Genomic DNA, 22,860 nt, shown 5'->3' on the forward strand with positions numbered 1-22,860 from the left:
CACTGCAGGTTGAGATTATGTAGACCAGCTGGTGTCCTCTACGGAGCATGCTCATATTTCAGTTCTCTTATAAGCTCTTCTACCTGCTTTTTCTTATATGCACAGCCCACATGACTACAGGGTGACACATGTGGGCATATACACAGTGGTAAATGACACTCCGCTCCCTCCCTCCTCCTTCGTGTTCTCCTAATGCTAAACACTATGGGGGTGGGATATAGTATGCTGATTTGAAACATTCACTAAGGAACTTACAAAAAAGCTTAGTTTTAATATAAATCAATATTTAATATATTTCAAATGTAATTGCCAATACATGTAAAGTAAAAAAAGAGCCTTGGATGCAGATGCTGTCTGAACAGAATAAAAGCTAATGTCAATCATCTCTGACTCCGCCTACACCAGATTAATGCACAAAAAATGCACATCTGATGTTTAATAAAGATTTATAGGAAGATGTAACACAGGTATTTGATATTTATCATCTAATTTGAATAGCTCTTTTGAAACTGTTTTTATTTAGTCATGTGATGGGCACAGTAGCAATCAGAGCTGGCCAGAAACCTAGTCACACTGTAGATATCATACATCAGTCTCTCCCAAGGATCTTTCCCTGCAGATGCCAAAAAGGGGAAAGATCTTGTGACCACACAACAGTGCTGCAGGAATAAGCTACATAGAGGATTTGTGGCATAATCTGTATATGATTTATGTGAATGAATTAAGGCAATTCACACTTCTCTGTTTAGCATCACTTTAAAAACTAAAGTTGGCCATACACTAGTAGTATTTTGTTCAAAATTTTTCATTTCAAGAACATTTGTTTGGTTTCCTAATTTTTAATGGACATTTAGCCTCCGTGGCAGTATTCCAGAGTGTGGCTCAGGGTGGAATTTCAGTGCCATTAGTGGTAACCCCAAGCCACACTCGGGGTACCGCCAGGGAGAAATCGCTGGATCCTGGAAGAGGTTACTTACCTTGTCCCCGGGATCCCGCAATGTATTCTGGCAGTGTACGGCTGGATCTTCCACCTGATGCTGTGTGCCCCGGCTTCCGTGGGGGAACCGGCGGCAAATTCAAAAAGTAAAACACACAAACACACTGATAAATTACTAAATAAAATAAATTGACCTTAGTTTGCCGCCCAGTGCTTTCTCCAGTGCCTGCTTTATATATATATATATATATATATATATATATATATAGTTACATAGTTACATAGTAGGTGAGGTTGAATAAAGACAATAGTCCATCCAGTTCAACCTGTGTAGGTGTGTGTGGCCGTAATCGTCTCACATACCCCTGAATTTTCTGATCCTTGAGATGTACCTCTAAGAGTCTTTTGAAAGCCACCATACTTCCCGCAGAAACCACCTCTTGTGGTAGAGAATTCCACAATCTTGTAGCCCTAACAGTACAGAACCCCCCACGTTGCCTGAGGTTAAAACGCTTCTCCTCTAATCACATTGTATGCCCTCGAGTCCTCATGCAATCCCTTCAACTGAATAGCTGTTTTTCTATGCCGAGATCACCATTGAGATATTTATAAATTGCTATCATGTCCTCTCTCAGGCGTCTCTTCTCCAGGGAGAATAAATCAAGTGATTGCAGACGCTCTTCATAATTAAGGTCCTCCAATCCCCTTATTAGTTTAGTTGCCCTTCTCTGGACTCTCTCCAGCTCCAACACATCCCTCCTGAGGACTGGCGACCAGAACTGGACAGAATACTCCAGATGTGGTCGGACCAGAGTTTTATAAAGTGGAAGGATTATAGACTTATCTCTGGAATACATCCCTTTCTTTATGCATGCTAATATTCTGCTGGTTTTGGCAGCTGCCACTTGACATTGCATGCTATTGCCTAGTCTATCATCTACCAAGACTCCCAGATCTTTCTCCATTTTTGATTCCCCCAAGGGTTCCCCCCCTAACATGTATTGTGCTTTTATGTTTTTAGTCCCCAAGTGCAAAACCTTACACTTCTCCACATTAAACCTAATTTGCCATGTCATTGCCCACTCTGTTATTTTGTCCAGGTCATTCTGTAGGATATCTGCTTCATGCTGTGCAGTTATTGCCCTGTCCAATTTTGTGTCATCTGCAAAAACTGATATCGAACTACTGATCCCGTCCTCAATGCTGTTTATGAATAAATAGAACAAGGTTGGTCCCAGGACTGAGCCTTGGGGGACCCCGCTTACTACCTCAGACCAGTCTGAGTATGCGCTGTTTATTACCACCCTTTGGACACGCCCTTTTAGCCAGTTCCGTATGCAAGAGCAAACCCTGCGGTCGATACCTGAAGACCTTATTTTATAAATTAAGCGCTTGTGGGGAACTGTATCAAATGCCTTAGCGAAATCCAGGTACACCACATCCACTAGTCTGCCCCTATCTAGGTCACAGCTCACCTCCTCGTAGAATGTTAAGAGATTGGTTTGACAAGAATGCCCATTTGTAAACCCGTGCTGATTACTGCTGATGATGTTGTTGTCTTTAGCAAGCTCTACAATATAGTCCCTTATCATCCCCTCCAGAAGTTTACATACTATCGATGTCAGACTGACAGGCCTATAATTTCCCGGGATATGGCTCTGCCCCTTTTTGAATATGGGTATCATGTTAGCTTTCCTCCAACCCCCTGGTACATTTCCTTTCATAATACTGTCAGCAAAGATCAGGAACAGTGGTCTAGATATAATCTTACTGAGTTCTTTGAGTACTCTCGGATGTACGCCATCCGGGCCTGGTGATTTGTTTGTGTTAATTTTATCCAGCCTTTCCCTGATTTCACCCTCTGTTAGCCATAGCGGCAAGACCTGTGTATTACTACTAACCATATAGTCGTGGTCCGTGTACCCCTCCTTTTCCTGTGTAAAGACTGACGAGAAAAAAGCGTTCAGCACGGTTGCTTTTTCAGTGTCATCTTTAACCATCCTCCCATCATCGTTAATTATGTGTGCAATATGCTCTGCCCTAGCTTTTTTGCTGTTGATATATTTAAAGAATTTCTTTGGGTTCTTTTTACTATCCTCCGCTATTTGTCTCTCAAAGTTGATTTTAGCCATTTTGATTTCGTATTTACTTTTCTTATTTGCCTCCTTGTATTGCTTGAAAGCCGATACTGTGCCCTCTGATTTATATTTCTTGAAGGCCAATTTTTTTTCCCCTAATAAGTTTTTTAACGTTACGGTTTAGCCAGCCAGGTTTGGCTTTGTCTCTTCTAAATTTATTTCCCATAGGAATGCACTGCAAGATGCATTTATTTAATATGTTCTTAAAGCATTCCCATTTTTCCTCCATGGTCAGTGATCCCAGGGTTTGGTCCCATTTACCCTTTCCATCAATGAGTACAATTTTGGAAAGTTTGCCCTCCTGAAGTTTAGGGTTCTTATGTTCCCCACTTGCCTTGTTATATTGTTATTTACACTAAATGTGATCATCCTGTAATCGCTAGAGCCCAGGTTGTCCTGGACTCCTACCTCCGAGATTATGTCTGGGTCATTAGTGATCAATAGATCCAGGACTGCATTTTCTCTAGTAGGAGAATTCGCCAACTGTGACATGTAGTTGTCCTGTAAGGTTTCCGTGAATAGACGGGCCTTCTGTGAGTGTGTAGTCCCCTCTTGCCAGTCAATGTCAGGATAATTGAAATCGCCCAATATGATGACTGATCCCAGTTTTGCCACTTTACCCAACAGTGATATAAATTCCAGCTCTACCTCCTCCCTTTGGTTGAGTGGCCTATAGCAAACCCCCACAATTACTTTTCCCTTTTCTTCTTCCCTATGGAGTTCTACCCACACGGATTCTAACTCCATACTCATCCCTTCCGTAATATCACTCCTCTCTATCACCCTTACATTGTTCTTGACATAGAGACATACCCCTCCCCCTCTTTTTCCTACCCTGTCCTTCCGGTACACCGAATACCCTTGGATAGTGGCCAGCCAGTCATGTGAGGGGTCGAACCAAGTTTCTGTTATTCCCACAAGGTCTATGTCTTCCTCATGTACTAACATTTCCAACTCATCCATTTTATTAGCTAGGCTCCAGGCATTTGCATATACCCCTCTTAGTTTTGTGGAAGTGGAAACTTCAGATCCCCCCCCCCCCCGGGGCGTATAAGTATACGTATAAAGTATATATACTTTAAATTATTTATAGTTATGTATTATATTATAATTTATGATTTTCTGTTTCAAACTTTATCATACCCGAGATGTTATAAATAAGAAAGCACAGTAAAAAAAATTCATATGTATATAGTTGGTTTGGGCTGTTCGTCCTTAAGAATTACATGCAAAATAATGGTACCGCTTTCAGCACCTAAAATCTGAAATAATCATACCGCCAGGGAGGTTAAAATAGCCCGGCAGAACATTTTTCGTTAAACAAACAAATTTCGTTTCTGTATTTTTTTTGTTCGGTAAAGTCCATTCGTTCCAAAATCGAACTTTTAAAGCAAACAAAATTTTAAAGAACTTATGAATTACATTTTTTTTTAACTTTCTTTTTTTACTGAAGTTGTATATCATAGACAGAAGATAATAAAGTACAACTTATTGAAAAAAAAAAAAAAAAGAGACAATAAGGTAACATATGCATCAGAAAAACAATACACAATGGATAAAAATGTATGTCCAAAGGAGATTTACAAAAGGCTGGGTGTGTTCAAAATGGATCAGTCAGTACATTGTTTACACTGATAATCAGGGCTCTGATCATCATTGTCCTGATTATCAGTGCAGCCCCATGAATGCTGCCTATCAGTGCTCATCAATGCCGCCTATCATTGCCCATTAGTGCTGCCTATCAGTGCTCATGAATGCTGCCTATCAGTGCCCATTAGTGCTGCCTATCAGTGTTCATGAATGCTTCCTATCAGTGCTCATCAGTGTCGCCTATCAGTGCTGCCTATCAGTGCCAGCAATCAGTGCTCATCAATACCGCCTATCAGTGCTCTTCAATGCCCATCAGTGCTGCCTTTCATTGCCACCTATCAGTGCTCATCAATGCTACCTATCAGTGCCACCTATCAGTGATTATCAATTCCACCTATCAGTGCGCATCAATGCCGCCGATCAGTGCTCATCAATGCTGCCTATCAGTGCCACCTACCAGTGCTCATCAATGCCGTCTATCAGTGCTCATCAATGCTTCCTTTCAGTGTCACCTATCAGTGCTCATCAATGCCGCCTACCAGTGCTCATCAATGCTGGCTATCAGTGCCACCTATCAGTGCTCATCAATGCTGCCTATCAGTGCCACCTATCAGTGTTCATCAGTATTGCCTATCAGTGCTCATCAATGCTGCCTATCAGTGCCACCTATCAGTGCTCATTAGTATTGCCTATCAGTGCTGCCCATCAGTGCCACCTATCAGTGCCCATCAATGCCGTTTATTAGTGCCACTTTGTGCTCATCAATGCCGCCTATCAGTGCCCAGCAATGCCGCCTATCAGTGCCACCTATCAGTGCTCATCAGTATTGCCTATCAGTGCTGCCCATCAGTGCCACCTATCAGTGCTCATCAATGTCGCCTATCAGTGCTCATCAATGTGGCCTATCAGTGCCACCTATCAGTGCTCATTAGAATTGCCTATCAGTGCTGCCCATCAGTGCCACTTATTAGTGCTCATCAATGCCGCCTATCAGTGCCCATCAATGCCGCTTATTAGTGCCACTTTGTGCTCATCAATGCCGCCTATCAGTGCCCATCAATGCTACTTATCAGTGCCCTTTATCAGTGCTCATCAATGCCGCCTATCAGTGACACCTATCAGTGCTCATCAGTATTGCTTATCAGTGCCCATCTATGCCTTTCGGATCAGATTAAACCTACATAGAATTTGCATCAGTGTGGACCGAGACTCAAGTCGTTGAATGTACTGAGAATTTTTGTCTATTTGTTCGTACAAATGTTTGTTAGAAAATGTACTATTGTATGGCCAGCTTAACACTGATACTTTTAGACCCCTGAAAACACCTGCACTTAAACAGCAACCCAAAGCCAAACCATCCTATAATCAACAGCTAAGGATAAATAACATGCTAAAACCAGACTTCCTGCATAGCAGTTTTTTCTTCACAATAATAAAATGAAAATAATAAAATGACAATGCATAGACAATGGATATCTATTTATATAAACTAGGTATATTGTTGTACACATTCAAATGCTAACCGTACTCAAAATAAATATTCTGTAACAGCAGAGTAAATCTGATGAGGAAGAGAATTTTGTTCACTTACTTGCTAATGTATTCTGCCTTTAAATGGACCCCACAGATTTTGCATTTAAAACAGTCCAAGTGCCAGTGCTTTTCTAGGGCAACCAATGATTGGCCATTTTTTATTTCCAAGCCACAACCACCGCAGTCTGTGAATACAAAAAACATATTATTGGTTGTTCTGGAAAAACATTTACTGAGTTTCATATTCTGAAAAAACAATTACCCTTTAGGGAGATAATGCATTTTATGACATGAGGATGAACAATGGTGCTACCATAGGGTGAGATGAGCTACAGAGATCTGGGGGCTTTTGCATGCTGCTACTGTCCATAAGGAGGTTTCTTATGTACAGGAATTATCATACATAGGAATTATGTCCACTTTGGGATCACTTCATCACCACGCCTCTGTAAAGATTATATCATCTCTGTACCAGGGCCTATGGGAGAAAAGCTTATACCTTTACACTTGATACTGACATGGACATTTTAAGTGGTGATTGGTGACTCAAAATGTTATTATGAATTTAAAAAATGTATACAGTCCATTTTTTAAAGTGTAGTTAAAGCAAAACTTTTTTTACATTTTTAGTTTTGCATACAGTTGTGAGAGGTAAGAACCTCTGTCGGGTTCTTATTGCAGTCTCTGTCCCTGCTAAGAAGATATACCCTGTATATGTCCTGGTGACTATTGTCATCTGGGCTAAAAGTAAGTGAAATCCAAAACTTTGAGTTGTCACCAAAACAGAAATAGGGGAATATTCCCCACTGGGTACACTGGTGATAACTCTCTAATAGCGGATTTCTATCTATTTGGAGAGACGGGAAGTTAAGCGAAATCTCCCCAATTGGAAACAAACTGACAAAGGGTTTAAACTTTTCCTTTCTCTATCTAAAATTAGAAAATAAATTCTGGCCTAGTGGTTACAAAGGTTCAAGATTTTTAAAGCGAAAATTAAACCCTCCTATCCTTTATAGCCAAAGAAGCTACTTCTGTTTGATTTGCAACTGCCACGAAGCTGCACATGTGATCAGTTATAACACCTAATATTTAATGGTTTGACAGTTTAGGAAACAAGCAAATGTGACAATTAGCAATTCCAGCATTTCAGGAATGTAACTGCTTCTTGAAACTGTTACATCAATAGGTTTAATTACACTTTAACCTTCAGGCATGGAGGTAAAAACCTTTCTGGGTGTAGCTCCCCCCTCAGCCCCCCCCCCCACACTTATACTTAGCTGAGCCCCATCTTGATCCAGCGATGTGCACGAGAACAGCAGCTTTAATGGGTCTCTCTATCCTCATTGGCTCACACAGCAGTGGAAGTCATTGGCTCCTGTTGCTGTCAATCACAGTGAGTAAGCAAATGAAGAGAGTGAGGGTGGGGCCAAGCCACGCTCTGTGTGTGTGAATGGACACACAGAGCGCAACTTGGGAGCGAGCCTGCTTAAGTGCCCCCATAGCAAAAGGCTTTTTATTGGGGGCATTCTGCAGGGGGAGGAGCCAGGCCCAAAAGGAGGAGGATCGGGGCTGCTCTGTACAAAACCATTACACAGAGCAGGTAAGTATAACATGTTTGTTTTAGAATCACTTTAAATATATAATAAAGGGATTCTTAGGAATAAAGTAAAATGTACAACTTCAAACTAGGGATTAGGATATATCATATTTAATTGTGTATTGTTTAAAAAGATATATTCATACATTGACAGAATTAAATTCTTCCAAAATGTTCTAGAATCAAAATGTCACTTGAAACTGATGTTGCCAAGGAAGTAATGAAGTTAGATAGTATATATTTTAAATATGATCAATTTGTTAATAACATAATTTGTTAAAACAAAAATGGTGAAAGGTCTGAGGGATAAAACATATCACGAGAGACCTTAATATGTATAATGTGGAGGAAAGAAGGGAAAGGGGAGACATGATTAAAATCTTTAAATACATCAAGGGGGAGAATAAGGTTGAGGGGGGCAGTAATTTCAATATGAAGTCAAAATCAAGAACACGGGGACATGACCTCAAAATAGCTGGAGGAAAACTAATCTTAGAACGTATAATTTTACTGAAAGAATAGTTACGCATATGCTGGGAAACGACTTCCAGCAGAGTTCGTGAGTCAGTCAACAGTAAGTGGATTCAAACATGCTTGGGACAAACATAGATCAAAAAAGGTAAAAAAAAACAACAAAAAACAAAAACATGTATAAATATTAAAAAAAGGGGCAGACTTGCTGGACCACTTGGTCTTTTTCTGCCGTCACTCTTCTATGTTTTATGGTTCCAAACCACTGTCAAAGAAGAATCTCATCCAATTTTGCATTAGCTTTTAAATTTAATTTCATTGTTATTCTATAAATTACGTGAATGAAAAAATGAAAACAAAAAAACAAAAAAACGAGACTGCGCCTACACACTTTGTATTTATTAAATGAAGAAAATCCAAAATTATCACATTCTAAATAATGTAGTCCCCTTTTGAGTGGACACACAGCTGCATATGATGCAGCATTTCAAAGCAATTGTGCAGATTGTTTTCTGAAAGGCTCTTGAAGATCTCTATCGTTTTTGCTTTCACATCTTCTGCAAACGAAAAATGGGTACTGATTTGATCTTTGGGAATAGGTAGAGGTCACAGGAAGACAGTTCTGGAGAATAGGGTGGGATGCTCAAGCACAGTGATGTTGTTATTAGCTAAAAATACCAAATTCAATAAATCTGATTCATCCTCAGGTCCAAACACAACTTGATGTTAATTTGCTATTCACTCTTACTAGGCTCAGTTCACATTGGAAACCCTGCAAATCCACTGAGGGTTCCCACATCACACCCGACTCACAGGCAGTTCACACAGTCATATGTGAATACAATACAAATTTAATGACACCCCCAGATCAGTTCACATATCGAAGTGCGAACTGTTAATTCAGACAGGATTTGGATCGCAAGGGTGTGAACACCCATATAATCCGATTCTGGTGCGGACCAAAAAAAGGGTCCTGAACGACTTTGGTTCGAATGGGATGCAAATTCAGCCATACAATCTGTATGGCTGAATTTGCATCACACAGACATCGCATGTGATTTGCACAGTAGGGCAGCGCAAATCACATGCGATGTCTGGCATCGCTACAGTGTGAACTGGCCCTTAGGCTCCATGTACACGGGACGTTAGAAAAAACGTGCTGCAAAGCTAATTCTGACATACACTGCCTTTTATGGTGTGAATGGGTAGGGGTACAGTGTACCCCATACCCATTCACATAGGGAGGGGGTCCGGGATCTGGGAGGGCCCCCTTGTTAAAGGGGGCTTCCAGATTCCGATGAGCCCCCTGCCTGCAGACCCCCACAACCACCGGCCAGGGTTGTGGGGATGAGGCCCTTATCCTCATCAACATGGGGGAAGGTGCTTTGGGGTGGGGGGTGCAGAGCTCCCCCTGCCCCAAAGCACAAACACCCCCCCCATGTTGAGGGCATGTGGCCTGGTATGGTCCAGGGGGGGTGGGGCCGCTCGCTCGTCCCCTCCCCCTTCCTGCCCTACCGGGCAGCATGCTCGGATAAGGGTCTAGTATGGATTTTGGGGGGGAACCCGCGCCGTTTTTTCGGCGTGGGGCTACCCTCAAATTCCATACCAGACCCGAAGGGTCTGGTTTGGAACCTGGGGGGGACCCCCACGCTGTTTTTTTTCCCATTTTTGGCGTGGAGTTCCCTCTCAAGATTCTCACGGCGCAAGTCGCGCCGCAAGTCGGATCAGGAACCATTGATTTTGAATAGACGAAAAAAAAAATAAAACGTGGCTGAACGTACGTTCATCACATTCGGTCACGTTTGGTCATGTTCGGCCGCATTTCTGCATTTGAAACGCCGGGAAACACACGTTCGAACGCAAATAATTGCGTTCCAAAAAACGCCCCTGAAGTCAACTGCCTGCAAATGACTGTAGACGACCCTGTGTACATGGACAGATAAGATAAAATGTAGATGGGTTCAGGGGCTTCTGAAAAAAACGCCCAACTGCTCCTAAACGGCCATTTACAACGTCCTGTGTACATGGAGCCTTACGCTCCAACATTTTCTGACCATGGTTAAGAAAACATCTATATTTGAACACATGTTGACTGATATTGGGTGTAGCAATCTAGCTGAGCCTTGTCCCACTATGACAGGTTGAGACAGGTTCTATAACCATCTCTCTGTCTTTCCCCTCCCACTCTTGGTTCCCGAGCTTAGGGTTAGTCTTGTTTTTTTGGGTCGGACCCTATATATTACTACTGCATATAAAACATGCAGCAATGTGCATCAAAATGTGGAAACACAAACTGACATACATTCATTATTGCATGCATCTAGAAACAACTGGGGCTCTACTCTGAAAAATCAGGAAATGTTGCCTTGCCTACATACTGAAGTGATGCCGAGAAGCAAAAGTTTAATTGTAACTTATCCTGGAAAACTGTTTTTACAAAACCAAACCAATATAAAAAGATAAACAAAATATGCCTCTTAATCAAATGTCTGATTTAAAAAAAATTATAGCTAATAAAAAACAGCTGTAAGCTAGGGTGAGTCTAGAAAACATTTCATAATAACAGCTTTGTATTGCCGCACTGAATAAAATAAAAAAGTCCCCCATGTCTCGGCCTTCAAACATAACAACTTATGCAGTCCTGACTGCTGTGGCTTTTGCTCTTTCTTCCATGTGAAATTTAATGATTTATTTGTGAACTTCCCACTGTGCTGGGGTGTCATTCCACATCTGCTCCTCCGTACACGAAAACATTGCCTTACAGCCGTTCTTTACTGCCCAGCAATGAGAGATGTATTGATTAGAAGGAGACGCTGTCATCACAAACTACCAAACCTGCACTAGGGCTGGATTTACCATTAGAGTGGGCAGCACAGTGGCTTCGTGGTTAGCACTTCTGCCTTGCAGCATTGGGGTCCTCGATTTGAATGCCAATCAGGACACTATCAACATGGAGTTCGCATGCTGACACTGTGCTTGCATGAGTTACTTCCCACACACTGAAGACCTGGCGGTCGTTGGCTCCTTTCTAAATTGGCCCTAGTCTGTGTATGTATGCATGGGAGATAAAGACCTTGTACTGTAAGCTACTGAACGTCAGGGACTGAAAACACAGTATGTAAAGTGCTATGTAATTTGATTTACACATTATCATAATATTCTAAGCACATTAGGACCACAAAAACCACTCCTGTCACCCGCCTTGCTCTAAATGACACTCCACTGCCGCACACTGGGGTTTGTGGCATGGGGTCTCACAAATGGGGTTAAAATCCATACCAGACCTAGGGACCTGGTGTGGTTTTTGGGGGGAACCCATGAATTTTTCTTTTTTGGCATTGGGTCCTCCATAAAATCCATCCCAGAGGAGGAGTTTCACTTTAAAATTCCATGTATTGGTGAATTCTCCCAAATACATGAATCGTCAATGTTACCATGTTACACATATGGTGCACGGCTTTTACATCTGAGTAAACATGGAGTATAATAGTGTTGTAAGCATAAGCAACTTATTATGGACACCTTGTACTATAACTTACATTAACATATTATTTACCTAAGAGTAAGATGCATTACATTGATACGTGTTTAGGGCAACCTAGCGTCTATCTGTGCTTGTGACTGCCATCTCCTCCTGTGTTACAGATGGCTGGCTATTTTCAAGGTGGACTATGTTAGGTGGTGTCATGTCTATAGTACTACATGTATCTACCCGAGTCACTTGGAAGGGAAATCCTCTTAAATGCTACTGTCACAACGTATTAGGCATAAAAAAATGGAAAAAGTAACTTACTTCTGAGAGACTGGATAGAGAGATTACTGTTACTGACAGTGGGTGAGATGGTACATTTTTGGCATATGCACTCCTTCCCATTAAAAGTCACCCGGTCACCCGGCGGAAACGGATTTCTAAGATAAAATGGAATTTAACATTAACAAAGAAACTTTCAGAAAAAAAAATTGCCAGGATAACACAGATTAAAATACATTTTAGTGGTCATAAAAATCCAGTGAAGGGAACACTAACCCCAAAGCCAGCCAAAAGTAATCATATGATTATATGATCTCTGTAAGGTTTACCAAGAACTATGAAGAGTGAAGGTCTAATTGATTTGTTATAAATAGTAATACAAATTTAGGTTGGCCTTTGCAGTACATAGTAATTTGTAGGGTGGCCATATGCATTACAATCTGGTAGTAGGATCTTCATACAACCTCCTTTAGAGTTAAGCTGGCCATAGATTGATCGAAATTTGGCTGGTTCAGCAGGGATCGGAATAATTCCCATCCATCTATGGGCAGGCTGGTTGTACTGAAGTCTATTTCTCGATCAACTTCTACTCAGAGATGTATAGTAACTAAGTAGAACTACTTCACTACTGTACTTAAGTACCGAAAGGCGGTATCTGTACTTTCCTGGAGTAGATTTTTTTTCTCCTACTTCCACTTTTACTTCACTACATTTTTTCGATGATTTCAATACTTCTACTCCGATATTTTTTTTGAAATAATAAAAAACAATATGATGTTCAAACTTTTGAATTCTTTCTTTAATAACTACATAACACAGTACTTGTACTTTTACTTTCAGTACTTGAGTAGCAATTTTTTTTTTCAAAACTACTGGTACTTTTACTTTCAGTACTTGAGTAGCAAAATTTTTAAAAAAACTACTTGCAATACTTAAGTAGAAAAAAATGTTGAATACTTTAGTACTTCTACTCAAATCACTTTTTGATCGAGCACTTCCACTTCTACTCAAGTCACTTTTTGATCGAGCACTTGTACTTTTACTCAAATATGGGTTTCGAGTACTTTATACAACTCTGCTTCTACTGTGTACAACCAACTTGTTGTAAAGTTTTTGCTCAATCAGTGCTGCAGGCTATAGCTGGTGGTACTGATAAATGTAATCTGATGGCAGGGGAGCCTCCCTACTGCCAGAATACAATAGCTCCACAGGTTCATGATAGTTGAATGAAAGAAAATGAATCATGTATGTCTTGCCTTATCAAAACTACAGTATTGTGTAAGGGGCCAAGTAAACAAATTCAGTTTGTATCCTATCACACAGGCCCTTGGTAGATCTAAAGAGACTATACGACCACACTGTAACATAAATATTCATCCTAAAAGAGAAAACGTGGAAGCTGTTCAGGCATTGTATCATCAGAATATAAAATGTGTGGCCAGTTTAGTATACACTGGGTTTAAATAAAGGCCAATAAATAAAGGTCACTAAGCCAAGTGACCATTCTCCGTTCCTTTAGTAAGATAGAAGATGCATTTGAATAAATTGGACCTTCACTTCTCCTGAGTGACTTAAGGTCCCTGAACTCCTACCCCGCCTCCACAAAACCAGAGGGGGGTAGAAGTTCAGAGACCTAAAGTCACCGCCATTTTTTCTTAACTTTTTTTAAATGTATTTATTTGTATTCAGGAATACTGCCTATGTTAACACTAATAGTAGTTTTAAACATAAACCCATATGTGGAGTCTTGCTGTCTGTTATTTATGATCCACCCATTTGAGGTTGTCTATCTCAAGAAATAACAGCAAAAGCAATATTGTTATTGTTACAATAGGTACCTATGGTTGCAGGAATATATATCTCTTGACCAGGAAATACTGAAGACCTATCAGTTTATTTTTGGAAGCGTTGGAAGTAAGACTGGAGATATCACAGAGTGTATTCTGACCTCATACAGTTGTATTCTTATTTAAACTAAACCTGACCTGGCCTAAAAGATTTCTAAGGCAAAAGCACTGCTGAAGTGCAGACACCCTTAGCCTCCACTACCCACTGAAGGGCTTAGTGCCATGGGCTTAATGTTGGCTTGTACCGTTATAATCATATACACTATATTGCCAAAAGTATTGGGACACCTGCCTTTACACGCACATGAACTTTAATGGCATCCCAGTCTTAGTCCGTAGGGTTCAATATTGAGTTGGTCCACCCTTTGCAGCTATAACAGCTTCAAATCTTTTGGGAAGGCTGTCCACAAGGTTTAGGAGTGTGCAGTCATGTTGGAACAGGAAGGGGCCATCCCGAAACTGTTCCCACAATGTAGGGAGCATTAAACTGAATGTCTTGGTATTCTGATGCCTCAAGAGTTCTGTTTACTGGAACTAAGGGGTCAAGCCCAACCCCTGAAAAACAACTCCACACCATAATCCACCCTTCACCAAATGATTTGGACGAGTGCAGAAAGCAAGGTTAAAAAAAAACATGGATAAGTGAGTTTGGGGTGAAGGAACTTGACTGACCTGCAGAGTCCTGACCTCAACCCAATAGAACACCTTTGGGATTAATTAGAGCACAGACTGCAAACCAGGCCTTCTTATCCACATCAGTGCCTGACCTCACAAATGCGCTTCTAGAAGAATGGTCAAACATTCCCATAGACACACTCCTATACCTTGTGGACAGCCTTACGAGAAGAATTAAAGCTGTTATAGCTGCAAAGGGTGGGCCAACTCAATATTGAACCCTACGGACTAAGACTGGGATGCCATTAAGGTTCATGTGTGTGTAAAGGCAGGCGTTTCAATACTTTTAGTAATATAGCGTATTCTAAGGCAGTTCTGGAGAGATAAAGGTATCCATGTGAAGGCTAACATAGGTAATTGTAGGAACCATGGGCAATTGGGCACTGTCTTGATCCCAAAACATTTAAGGCCAGTTCAGTTTAACAGTAAAACTTTGCTATTGGTTAATTCTAAGCATACTCATTAAATCGCACATCTTTTGATTAAGCCAGATAAAGGGAAGCAGCCCCTTACTCACTTGCACACAGCGCATACAAAACAACGAGGATGATAGGTTTTTCCCAGCGCAGAGACCACCTCCCCTTCAATGAACTCATCGCAGCTGAAGCATCTGGTGCCATACAGCCTCTGATAGTCCTGAGTACAAATGTAATCTCCTTGCCGCACAAAGAATCCTCCCTGGGCCAGGTCACATCCGCAGACTGAAAGAAAAGGAATAATAACATTACTTCCAGAACTAAACATTTAAAATCAAATTCAGATCCACAGCAATCAATGGCAGGAGATTAAAAAGAACAACCTTAATCCAACCTCAACTTCAGTGTAGAAATCTAAGCACAGATATCAAAGTGCAGTAAACAGTAACAATAAAAATGAAGGTTACCTGACTGTACATATCAAAAATTGGAGAACAACACTGTAGCTGGAGAGGCTGCACACCCCAAAATAGTACTGGAAAAAGAGGGTACAGAGGTACCAACCCCCCAGAGTTTTTTAGCAGCAAAATGGAAATATAATGTGAAAACTAAATAATTTTCTTAAAAAGTATTTCTATTGTGAGCTCTGGTTACAAAGGATGACATGAATAATAAAGTGACATCGCAAATGAGATCATCACACATGGAGGGAAACACCCCAACACGTTTCGACCTATATATGAAGGTCTTCTTCAAGGGGTCTGTGACGTCAGATAGGCGAAGTCAAACAGGGACCAGAGATAAACAAGGAATGGCTACGATATCCTCTAGAAACATGGAGATGTGTGGGTTCCCCTACCACAGATGACAGGAACAAGTACGTGGGGCTACAAGGAGTCACCAAATGCCCGCCAGAGCGGAGCACAAACACCTGTCCGGCATGTAGCGAAATATGCAGACATACTTTTGGTACCAAAGTCTCCAGATCGAGGGGTACCTGACTGTGCATAGGTTGTATGGAATGTAAAGATGGGCCCAGATACAACACAGGTGATAGTATACTCTGATAATCTGTCACTTCAAATCTGTGCATGGTAAGTATACTGGATTCAAATTGGCGGCCATATATTATAGCACTCTGCACATCACTGTTACTTAATGTTCCATAATAACTGTTCTCTATGTATATGAGCGGAGAGACCCCCTGGGTGTGGGTTGTTAACGGCACCTTATAATTGAAAAGTGATACATTGTTTATAAAGATAGTTTTAATAAATAATTACATAAAATTGTGGATACATGGCATGTGTAGCAGCATGAACAACAGATAGCAGCAAAGAACATGGAAATGACAGAAAAGAAACACCATACAGTATAGGAAATGTTGTCAGTGACCCAACGTGTTTTGGGGCTGAAAAAGCTCCTTCATCAGGGGTGTAACTGGGGTTGAATAACCTATAGCGATATTTGTGTGTAAGTACAATCCATGTCATGGATAAAAACTGTGAGAAGACAACAGTCAGAGTTCCAGAGGGGTAGATCAACGTCTTCTGCTCATCAACAATTCTTGATATTGCATTAATCGCTAAGAAAAGCGGTTGCATTTAGTGTATCACAGAGACACACCATTACATTTTTGCTGCCTTGGAGTCCTCTTTTTGGCTTGCGCTCATATTTGACCCCAGCATCCAGGACTTGTATCTGGTGGCTATTGCAATTCAACCGCTTTTCTAAGCGATTAATACAATATCAAGAATTGTTGATGGGCAGAAGACGTTGATCTACCCCTCTGAAACTCTGGCTGCTGTCTTTTCACAGTTTTTATCTATGACATGGATTGTACTTATACACAAATATTGCTATAGGTTATTCAACCTCAGTTACACCCCTGATGAAGGAGCTTTTTTAGCCCCGAAACGCGTTGGGTCACTGACATTTCCTATACTGTATGGTGTTTCTTTTTTGTCATTTCCATATTCTTTGCTGCTATCTGTTGTTCTTGCTGCTACACATGCCATGTATCAGCAATTTTATGTAATTATTTATTAAAACTATCTTTATAAACAATGTATTACTTTTCATTATAAGGTGCCGTTAAAGTCCCACACCCAGGGGATCTCTCCGCTCTTTCCATTATAGGGATGGGCACCACTTTTGAGGTCTGATACTGGTTGTTTCCCCATTGTTATCTATGTATAATAGCGATTGTAATTGTTTGTAAAAGTCTACCTTGAAAAGAAACAAATAAGGAAAATGTTGGCAGTATAATTGCGAACCAAGAGAAAATACATCTCAGCAACACTAAAGTATATCCAAAAGCAGAATCTTTTTTTGGTTTTGGATAAAGTTGGAAAGGGTTAGCGCTGCCGCCAAGTCTTTATTATGGTCTGTGGTGTTCCTGCTGGGAAGATCCCCCCCCCCTCTCTGTTTGCCCTGTGACTATTGCCACGAGTTGTCTTCCGAGTAAGAGGTGAGAAGAAATCTTCCAATGCGGACAAATGTTCTGGTGGCAACTGCCTAAGATGGGAATTCCTTTCACTTTGGAGAGATTTCCTCTCACTTCCTGTTGCATCACACAGGAAATGAACAGAAATTTCCCCCATCAGAATATAAACAGCAAAAAGTAAACTGATAGGGGATTCAATGCTTCCATACTCTATTAAAAACGAAAAAAGTTTTGGTTATCCTCTGCTTACACTTTACCCACTTCAATACTGGACACTTTCACACCTTTCCTGTCCGGGCCAATTTCCAGCTTTCAGTGCTCTCACACTTTGAATGACAATTACTCAGTCATGCAATACTGTACCTAAATGAAATATGTATCTTTCTTGAGGCAGAGTTTTCTTTAGCAGTTTTCTTATGCAGTATTTAATCACCACTGGGTTTTTTATGTTTTGCTAAAAAGAAAAAAGACTGAAAATTTGGAAAACACATTTTTCTTCGTTTTTTAATTTTGCAAACAAATAATCTTTTCTTATAAATTCAGGCCAAAATGTATTCTGCTACATTTCTTTGGGGAAAAAAACCCAAATCAGTGTATATTATTTAGTCTGTAGGAAAGTTATATATGCCATAGTTTGTAGACTCTATATTTGAAAATTGATCAGTCCTGCTGTACTGACAGCCTATGCCATTTCTTGAGGCCCTAAAATGCCAGGACAGTACAAATACCCTCAAATGTACCGTTTTTGGAAAGCAGACAGTCCAAGGCAGAGACGTAGCTAGAACCTTCAGGGCCCCGGTGCAAGAAACCATGAAGGGCCTTCCGGACCCCTGGCCGGGGCCCTTCCCTTCAAGCCTGGGGCTCGTCTCACTGATCCTGGGGCCCTTTACTCTCCTTGCGGGGCCCCGTTATTACGGTCCCCCAGTGGGACCCTTTAAAAAGTTTTGCAGTGGCCCCCTTCCTGCCATCTAGGGGCCTCCCCACTGTGGTGAAATGCCAGGACCCAGTCGCAAGTGTGACCTTTGCAATCCTGGAAGTTCACCCACTGGTGTCAGTAGTTTTTATTTTTTTGATATTTTAATTGTATTATTTTATATCATTTTATTTTATTTTTTTCCAGTGTCACTGACTATGACTCTGTCTATTCAGAAAAGGAAGGAGCTGGTAAAGCATACAGAGGAATCAATCTCCTCCATTTTCCTCCTGCAGCTACAGGAGGAAAAAGGTGGACAGTGATTTCTCTATATGCTGCCCCCGCCACCCCTCCTATCCAGGTGTACAGGGGAGCCGCACAGGCCCCCTTGAGCATGGGGCCCGGTTGAAATTGCAACCCCTGCAACCCCTGTAGTTACGCCCCTGGTCCAAGGTAATTAGTAAGAGGGATAGTGAGTTTTTGCGGTATGCTTATGCGGTAGTGATTGGAAGGACATCGTATGATGTCCACCTAGGATGGGACAGCTCATTCTCGGCCATCATTTGACTATAGGCCAGGCGGGAAGCAGTTAAAGCCCAATTAAACCCTCTTAGTTTATTACTGTAATACAGTATGGTCACCTATACAGTATACGCAGCAATAAATATGCAGCTCTTTTACCTTTTTTTTTAGCTGCTTAGTGCTACATAAAGGGTTATAATACCAAGTGCTGGCAGCATGTCGCAGAGTCTAACTGCTGCTTTCACTTACAATACAGCAGGATAGCTCTCTAAAGAAATTCAACACAAACTCCTGAGCACTCTTCCAATCAAGAGCACTGCTCGCAAATTAAGAGCGCTGTTGATTAAAGTGCTGCCAGGACAAGACATTTTAACTCTTGTGGCAACACTTAGCAGCTACAAAAAAAAGGAAAACAGCAGCACATATATCACTGTATATGCAGCATAATTGCAATACACTTAGGCTACGTTCACATGTAGGCGTTTTGGGGCGTTTTTCCGCTCTAAGGATCAGCTCAAAAAACGCCCAACAAGACAAATCCTATTCATTTCAATGGCCCCTGTTCACATCTGAGCGTTCCGACGCCTTGAGCAAAACGCCCGATGCTCCAAAAAATACATTCTTTTTCGGCAGATTATAGGCGTTTTTGCCCCATAGACTTCAATGCAAACGCTGGAAAGGTGATATAGAGCGTTTTACAGGTGTTTTGTAGCTCCTGATCTGCTCAAACAGCATCTCTCCACCCAGTTCTCCACCCTTGTCACGCCTCTGCTTTAGCACATATTCTGCAAAATGGAGGACAGCAGTTTTCTTTTGAAAGCTGAAGGCTTCATTGCACTAATGAGGACATATCCATGTGTGTGCGATGCAAAGAATGTGCATTACAAGAATTGTGTGTATTGGAAGAATTTGTCCTCATGCACATGAAGGTCATCATACATTGCCCAGAACTGGCCATGCTATCGCCGATCAGCGATCACAGGATGGACCCAGTATTGTCGATCCCTCAATTCCTCCTCTTCCTCCAGTGCAACTGATGCACAAAACAGAAATCTGTCGGCCATTTTAAAGACAAAAAGCAGGAGAGCACACAGTAACACAACCTCACACAGACACCAAACACCACCACAAAATCCTGAGGAGGAGGTCACCTTTTTATGCAAATGTTGTATAAAAAAAAACATGCTGCTTTTCATTGGTCACCTAAACTCATATGACTACACAAAAACACCTGTAAAAAACACCTATAAAAACGCCTGTAAAAAACACCTATAAAAACACCTGTAAAACGATTGTAAAAACGCCCATAAAAACGCCTGGAAAACACCTTGAAAACACCTATAAAATAGCAACGCCTAGATGTGAACGTAGCCTAATATTTCAAGAAGGTTCGAATGGGCTTTATTATGAATATTATATAACCCTTTGCAATTAGCTTCAACACAATTCTCAGGATTTTCCTGAGATGGCCTGCAGCCTCTAAGAACATGACTCTGGGATACGCAACCTCCTCATATAGTGTTCACTACCATATGGAAAATCTTTTTTTCTGTACGGACAGCTTTCTATGCATGGCCCATATTTAGACACATGGCTGAAACCTTTGTATTTAAAAAAATAATATATTTTACTTGCCATAAAACACTTTTCTTGGAGTTTATTGAGGGACACAGGAAAACAAACAGAGGTGGAATTTTACCATTAATGCCTGAATAGAAGCTTGATGAATAACAATTCTAATAATTGTGGAGGTGGACAATGTCAAGGAAAGACAAGTAAGAACAACATGAAAGTTCTCTAAACAGGAAAGAAGAAACATGAGAGAGTAATGCCCCGTACACACGTTCCGATAGTCGTACCATAAAACTTGCTTTCGACCTGATCACATGATAATCTGATGGTTAGTACTCAGCTTTCCACAGTCGATCACGACAGTTCATCCAACAAAATCCGAAGGGACAAACAGGGAAACTTCTGTCATACGATAGCCCCGCTAACGACAATCGTTTCATCAGTACACTATGCGTCCGCTAAAAATCAATCGACAAAGACCGCGCATGATCAGAAACACTAAAATAGCACGGAAAAAGCCTGGCTGCCATTGTTTTTGTTTTGCACCATCTGATACGTAGCTAAGCAACCAGGAAGCTTTTCCCGAATCGTAAGACAAAAATCATACCGTTTGTACGCATTGATGAACTCGATGTTAGTATCATGCAACAAAATGCGAACGATAAGTAGTCCGATTATCTGAATGTGTGTACGGGGCATAAAGCTGGATACACACTATACAATTGTCTTTAGATTTTTTCCTTTAGATTTATCAAATCCATATAATATGAGGTCAGACCTAAACACTTTAAATTTGTATGCAATCAGGCAGGCCCTTGTACTACATAGTTGAAGGTAAATCTAAAGAAAATCTAACAAAAAAAGTTGTATAGTGTGTATCCAGCCTAAAGCCTCATACACACGCAACGATTGTTGGCCGACCGATCGGCCGTCTTTTGTCCAGTGTTGTTGTGTCGGTTGAAAAGTGCTAAAGACTGCACACGAATTTTCTCGGCCAACAACAACCAACTTCAGAAGTGATGTCGTGTGATGGTTAACTTTCCGTGTGTTTTTTCTTCTCTGAGCATGCCCAGTCTTGCTCATCTGATGTTTGTCTGCCGAAATCTGTACTGACTGACGGAAAATCGGCCGTTGTGGTGACGGCCAACAAAAATTTTATAGCATGCACACCAGATTTTGTTCGGCCGAAAAGTCGGTTGTCGGAATCATCATACTAACAAGCCGACAATCGGCCGATCGGACGTTGGCCGAAAATTCACGGCCAACAATCGTTGCGTGTGTACGAGGCTTTAAGCTGGATACACACTATACAATTTTCTTTAGATTTTTTCCTTTAGACCTAACAAAACCATATAATATGAGGTCAGACCTAAACACTTTCAGTTTGTATGCAATCAGGCAGGACCTTGCACTACATAGTTGAAGGTAAATCTAAAGGAAATCTACCAACAAAAGTTGTATAGTGTGTATCCAGCTTTAGAATAGAAAAAGGACAGTAACCTACAATCTTTAAAACAGAAGTACAATCAAAGCTCATTTGGTTATAATTCTACTGTGGATCACAGGAGTGCAGTTCGTTCTTCACTCCTGTAACCGATTTTCAGTAGAGAGCGGACTGAAGTTCGCTGTCTGCTGATAGCCGGTCCAGGCTTGAGCAAGATGGCAACAATGGAGCCGGGGATCCGACCACATGCCTGGGAGCTTGGACTGCCCCCTACAAGAGATCTGCTGACTGACAGTAACCAGCTCTCTTGTTCAGTTAGATGACTCGGTTCTCAGTCTTAGAGGCGCCAGGGGACAGATGCAGCATCGATTCACCTAGGTTTGTATGATTATTAAATAAAAAAAACATACATCTCTTTTAAAAATGAGAAACTGGGATGATAAACAACACTTATAGTAGACAGGGGAGAAGTTCATTTTTTTTTGCAAAGAAGGACGCATCTTCAGGATTAGAACTCCCAATGCTCAAAAAAGAAAAAAATGTTATCTGAGGAGATTAAAATGGCTAAAATGCTGGAGAGGTAATATTCTCATAGTGAGAGAAGGAAATGGCCATCAATATTATTGGTAACTATGGGAAAATGGACTCCAGATTATCCCATATATTCCCTCTAGGAGAGCAATTGGATGGGATGTAAAGTACCAAAATTTAGAACCCCGCTGCAGGAAACTGCTGGAATGTAGGGCACTGATTCTTTTCATTGAAAATATAGGGGAATTCCACTGAGGGGACTAAAAGGATAGATGGGAACAGAGATCCCATATGGCGCTTTTCCACTGCATGGAACCGAACGGTTCGGCTCGCTTTTGTGCTTTTCCACTGCTGGTACCGCATGGTATATTGTCGGAACGGTTCGGTACGGTACGGTACGGCGGCGCTTTTCCACTGCATGGAAGCGAACGGTATGGCTCTCAAAAACAGTACCACCTCGATTGTGGTTCCAACAGG

The 22,860-nt window shown here is 41.2% G+C and overlaps 1 protein-coding gene across 1 annotated transcript in view; it reads right to left on the minus strand.

Moving 5' to 3' along the window:
* ABLIM2 (actin binding LIM protein family member 2) overlaps positions 1–22,860 on the minus strand; it is a 236,507-nt gene that overhangs the window by 148,915 nt on the left and 64,732 nt on the right. Inside the window, exons 3-5 of the mRNA XM_082264258.1 lie at positions 15,057–15,240; positions 12,060–12,175; positions 6,257–6,383 (exon numbers count right to left, since the gene is read on the minus strand). Coding sequence (XP_082120384.1) covers positions 6,257–6,383; positions 12,060–12,175; positions 15,057–15,240 — 427 coding nt within the window. The remainder of the gene's footprint in view (positions 1–6,256; positions 6,384–12,059; positions 12,176–15,056; positions 15,241–22,860) is intronic.

Source organism: Pelophylax lessonae (assembly GCF_965119305.1).
Source record: "Pelophylax lessonae genome assembly, chromosome: 1".
NCBI lineage: Eukaryota > Metazoa > Chordata > Amphibia > Anura > Ranidae > Pelophylax > Pelophylax lessonae.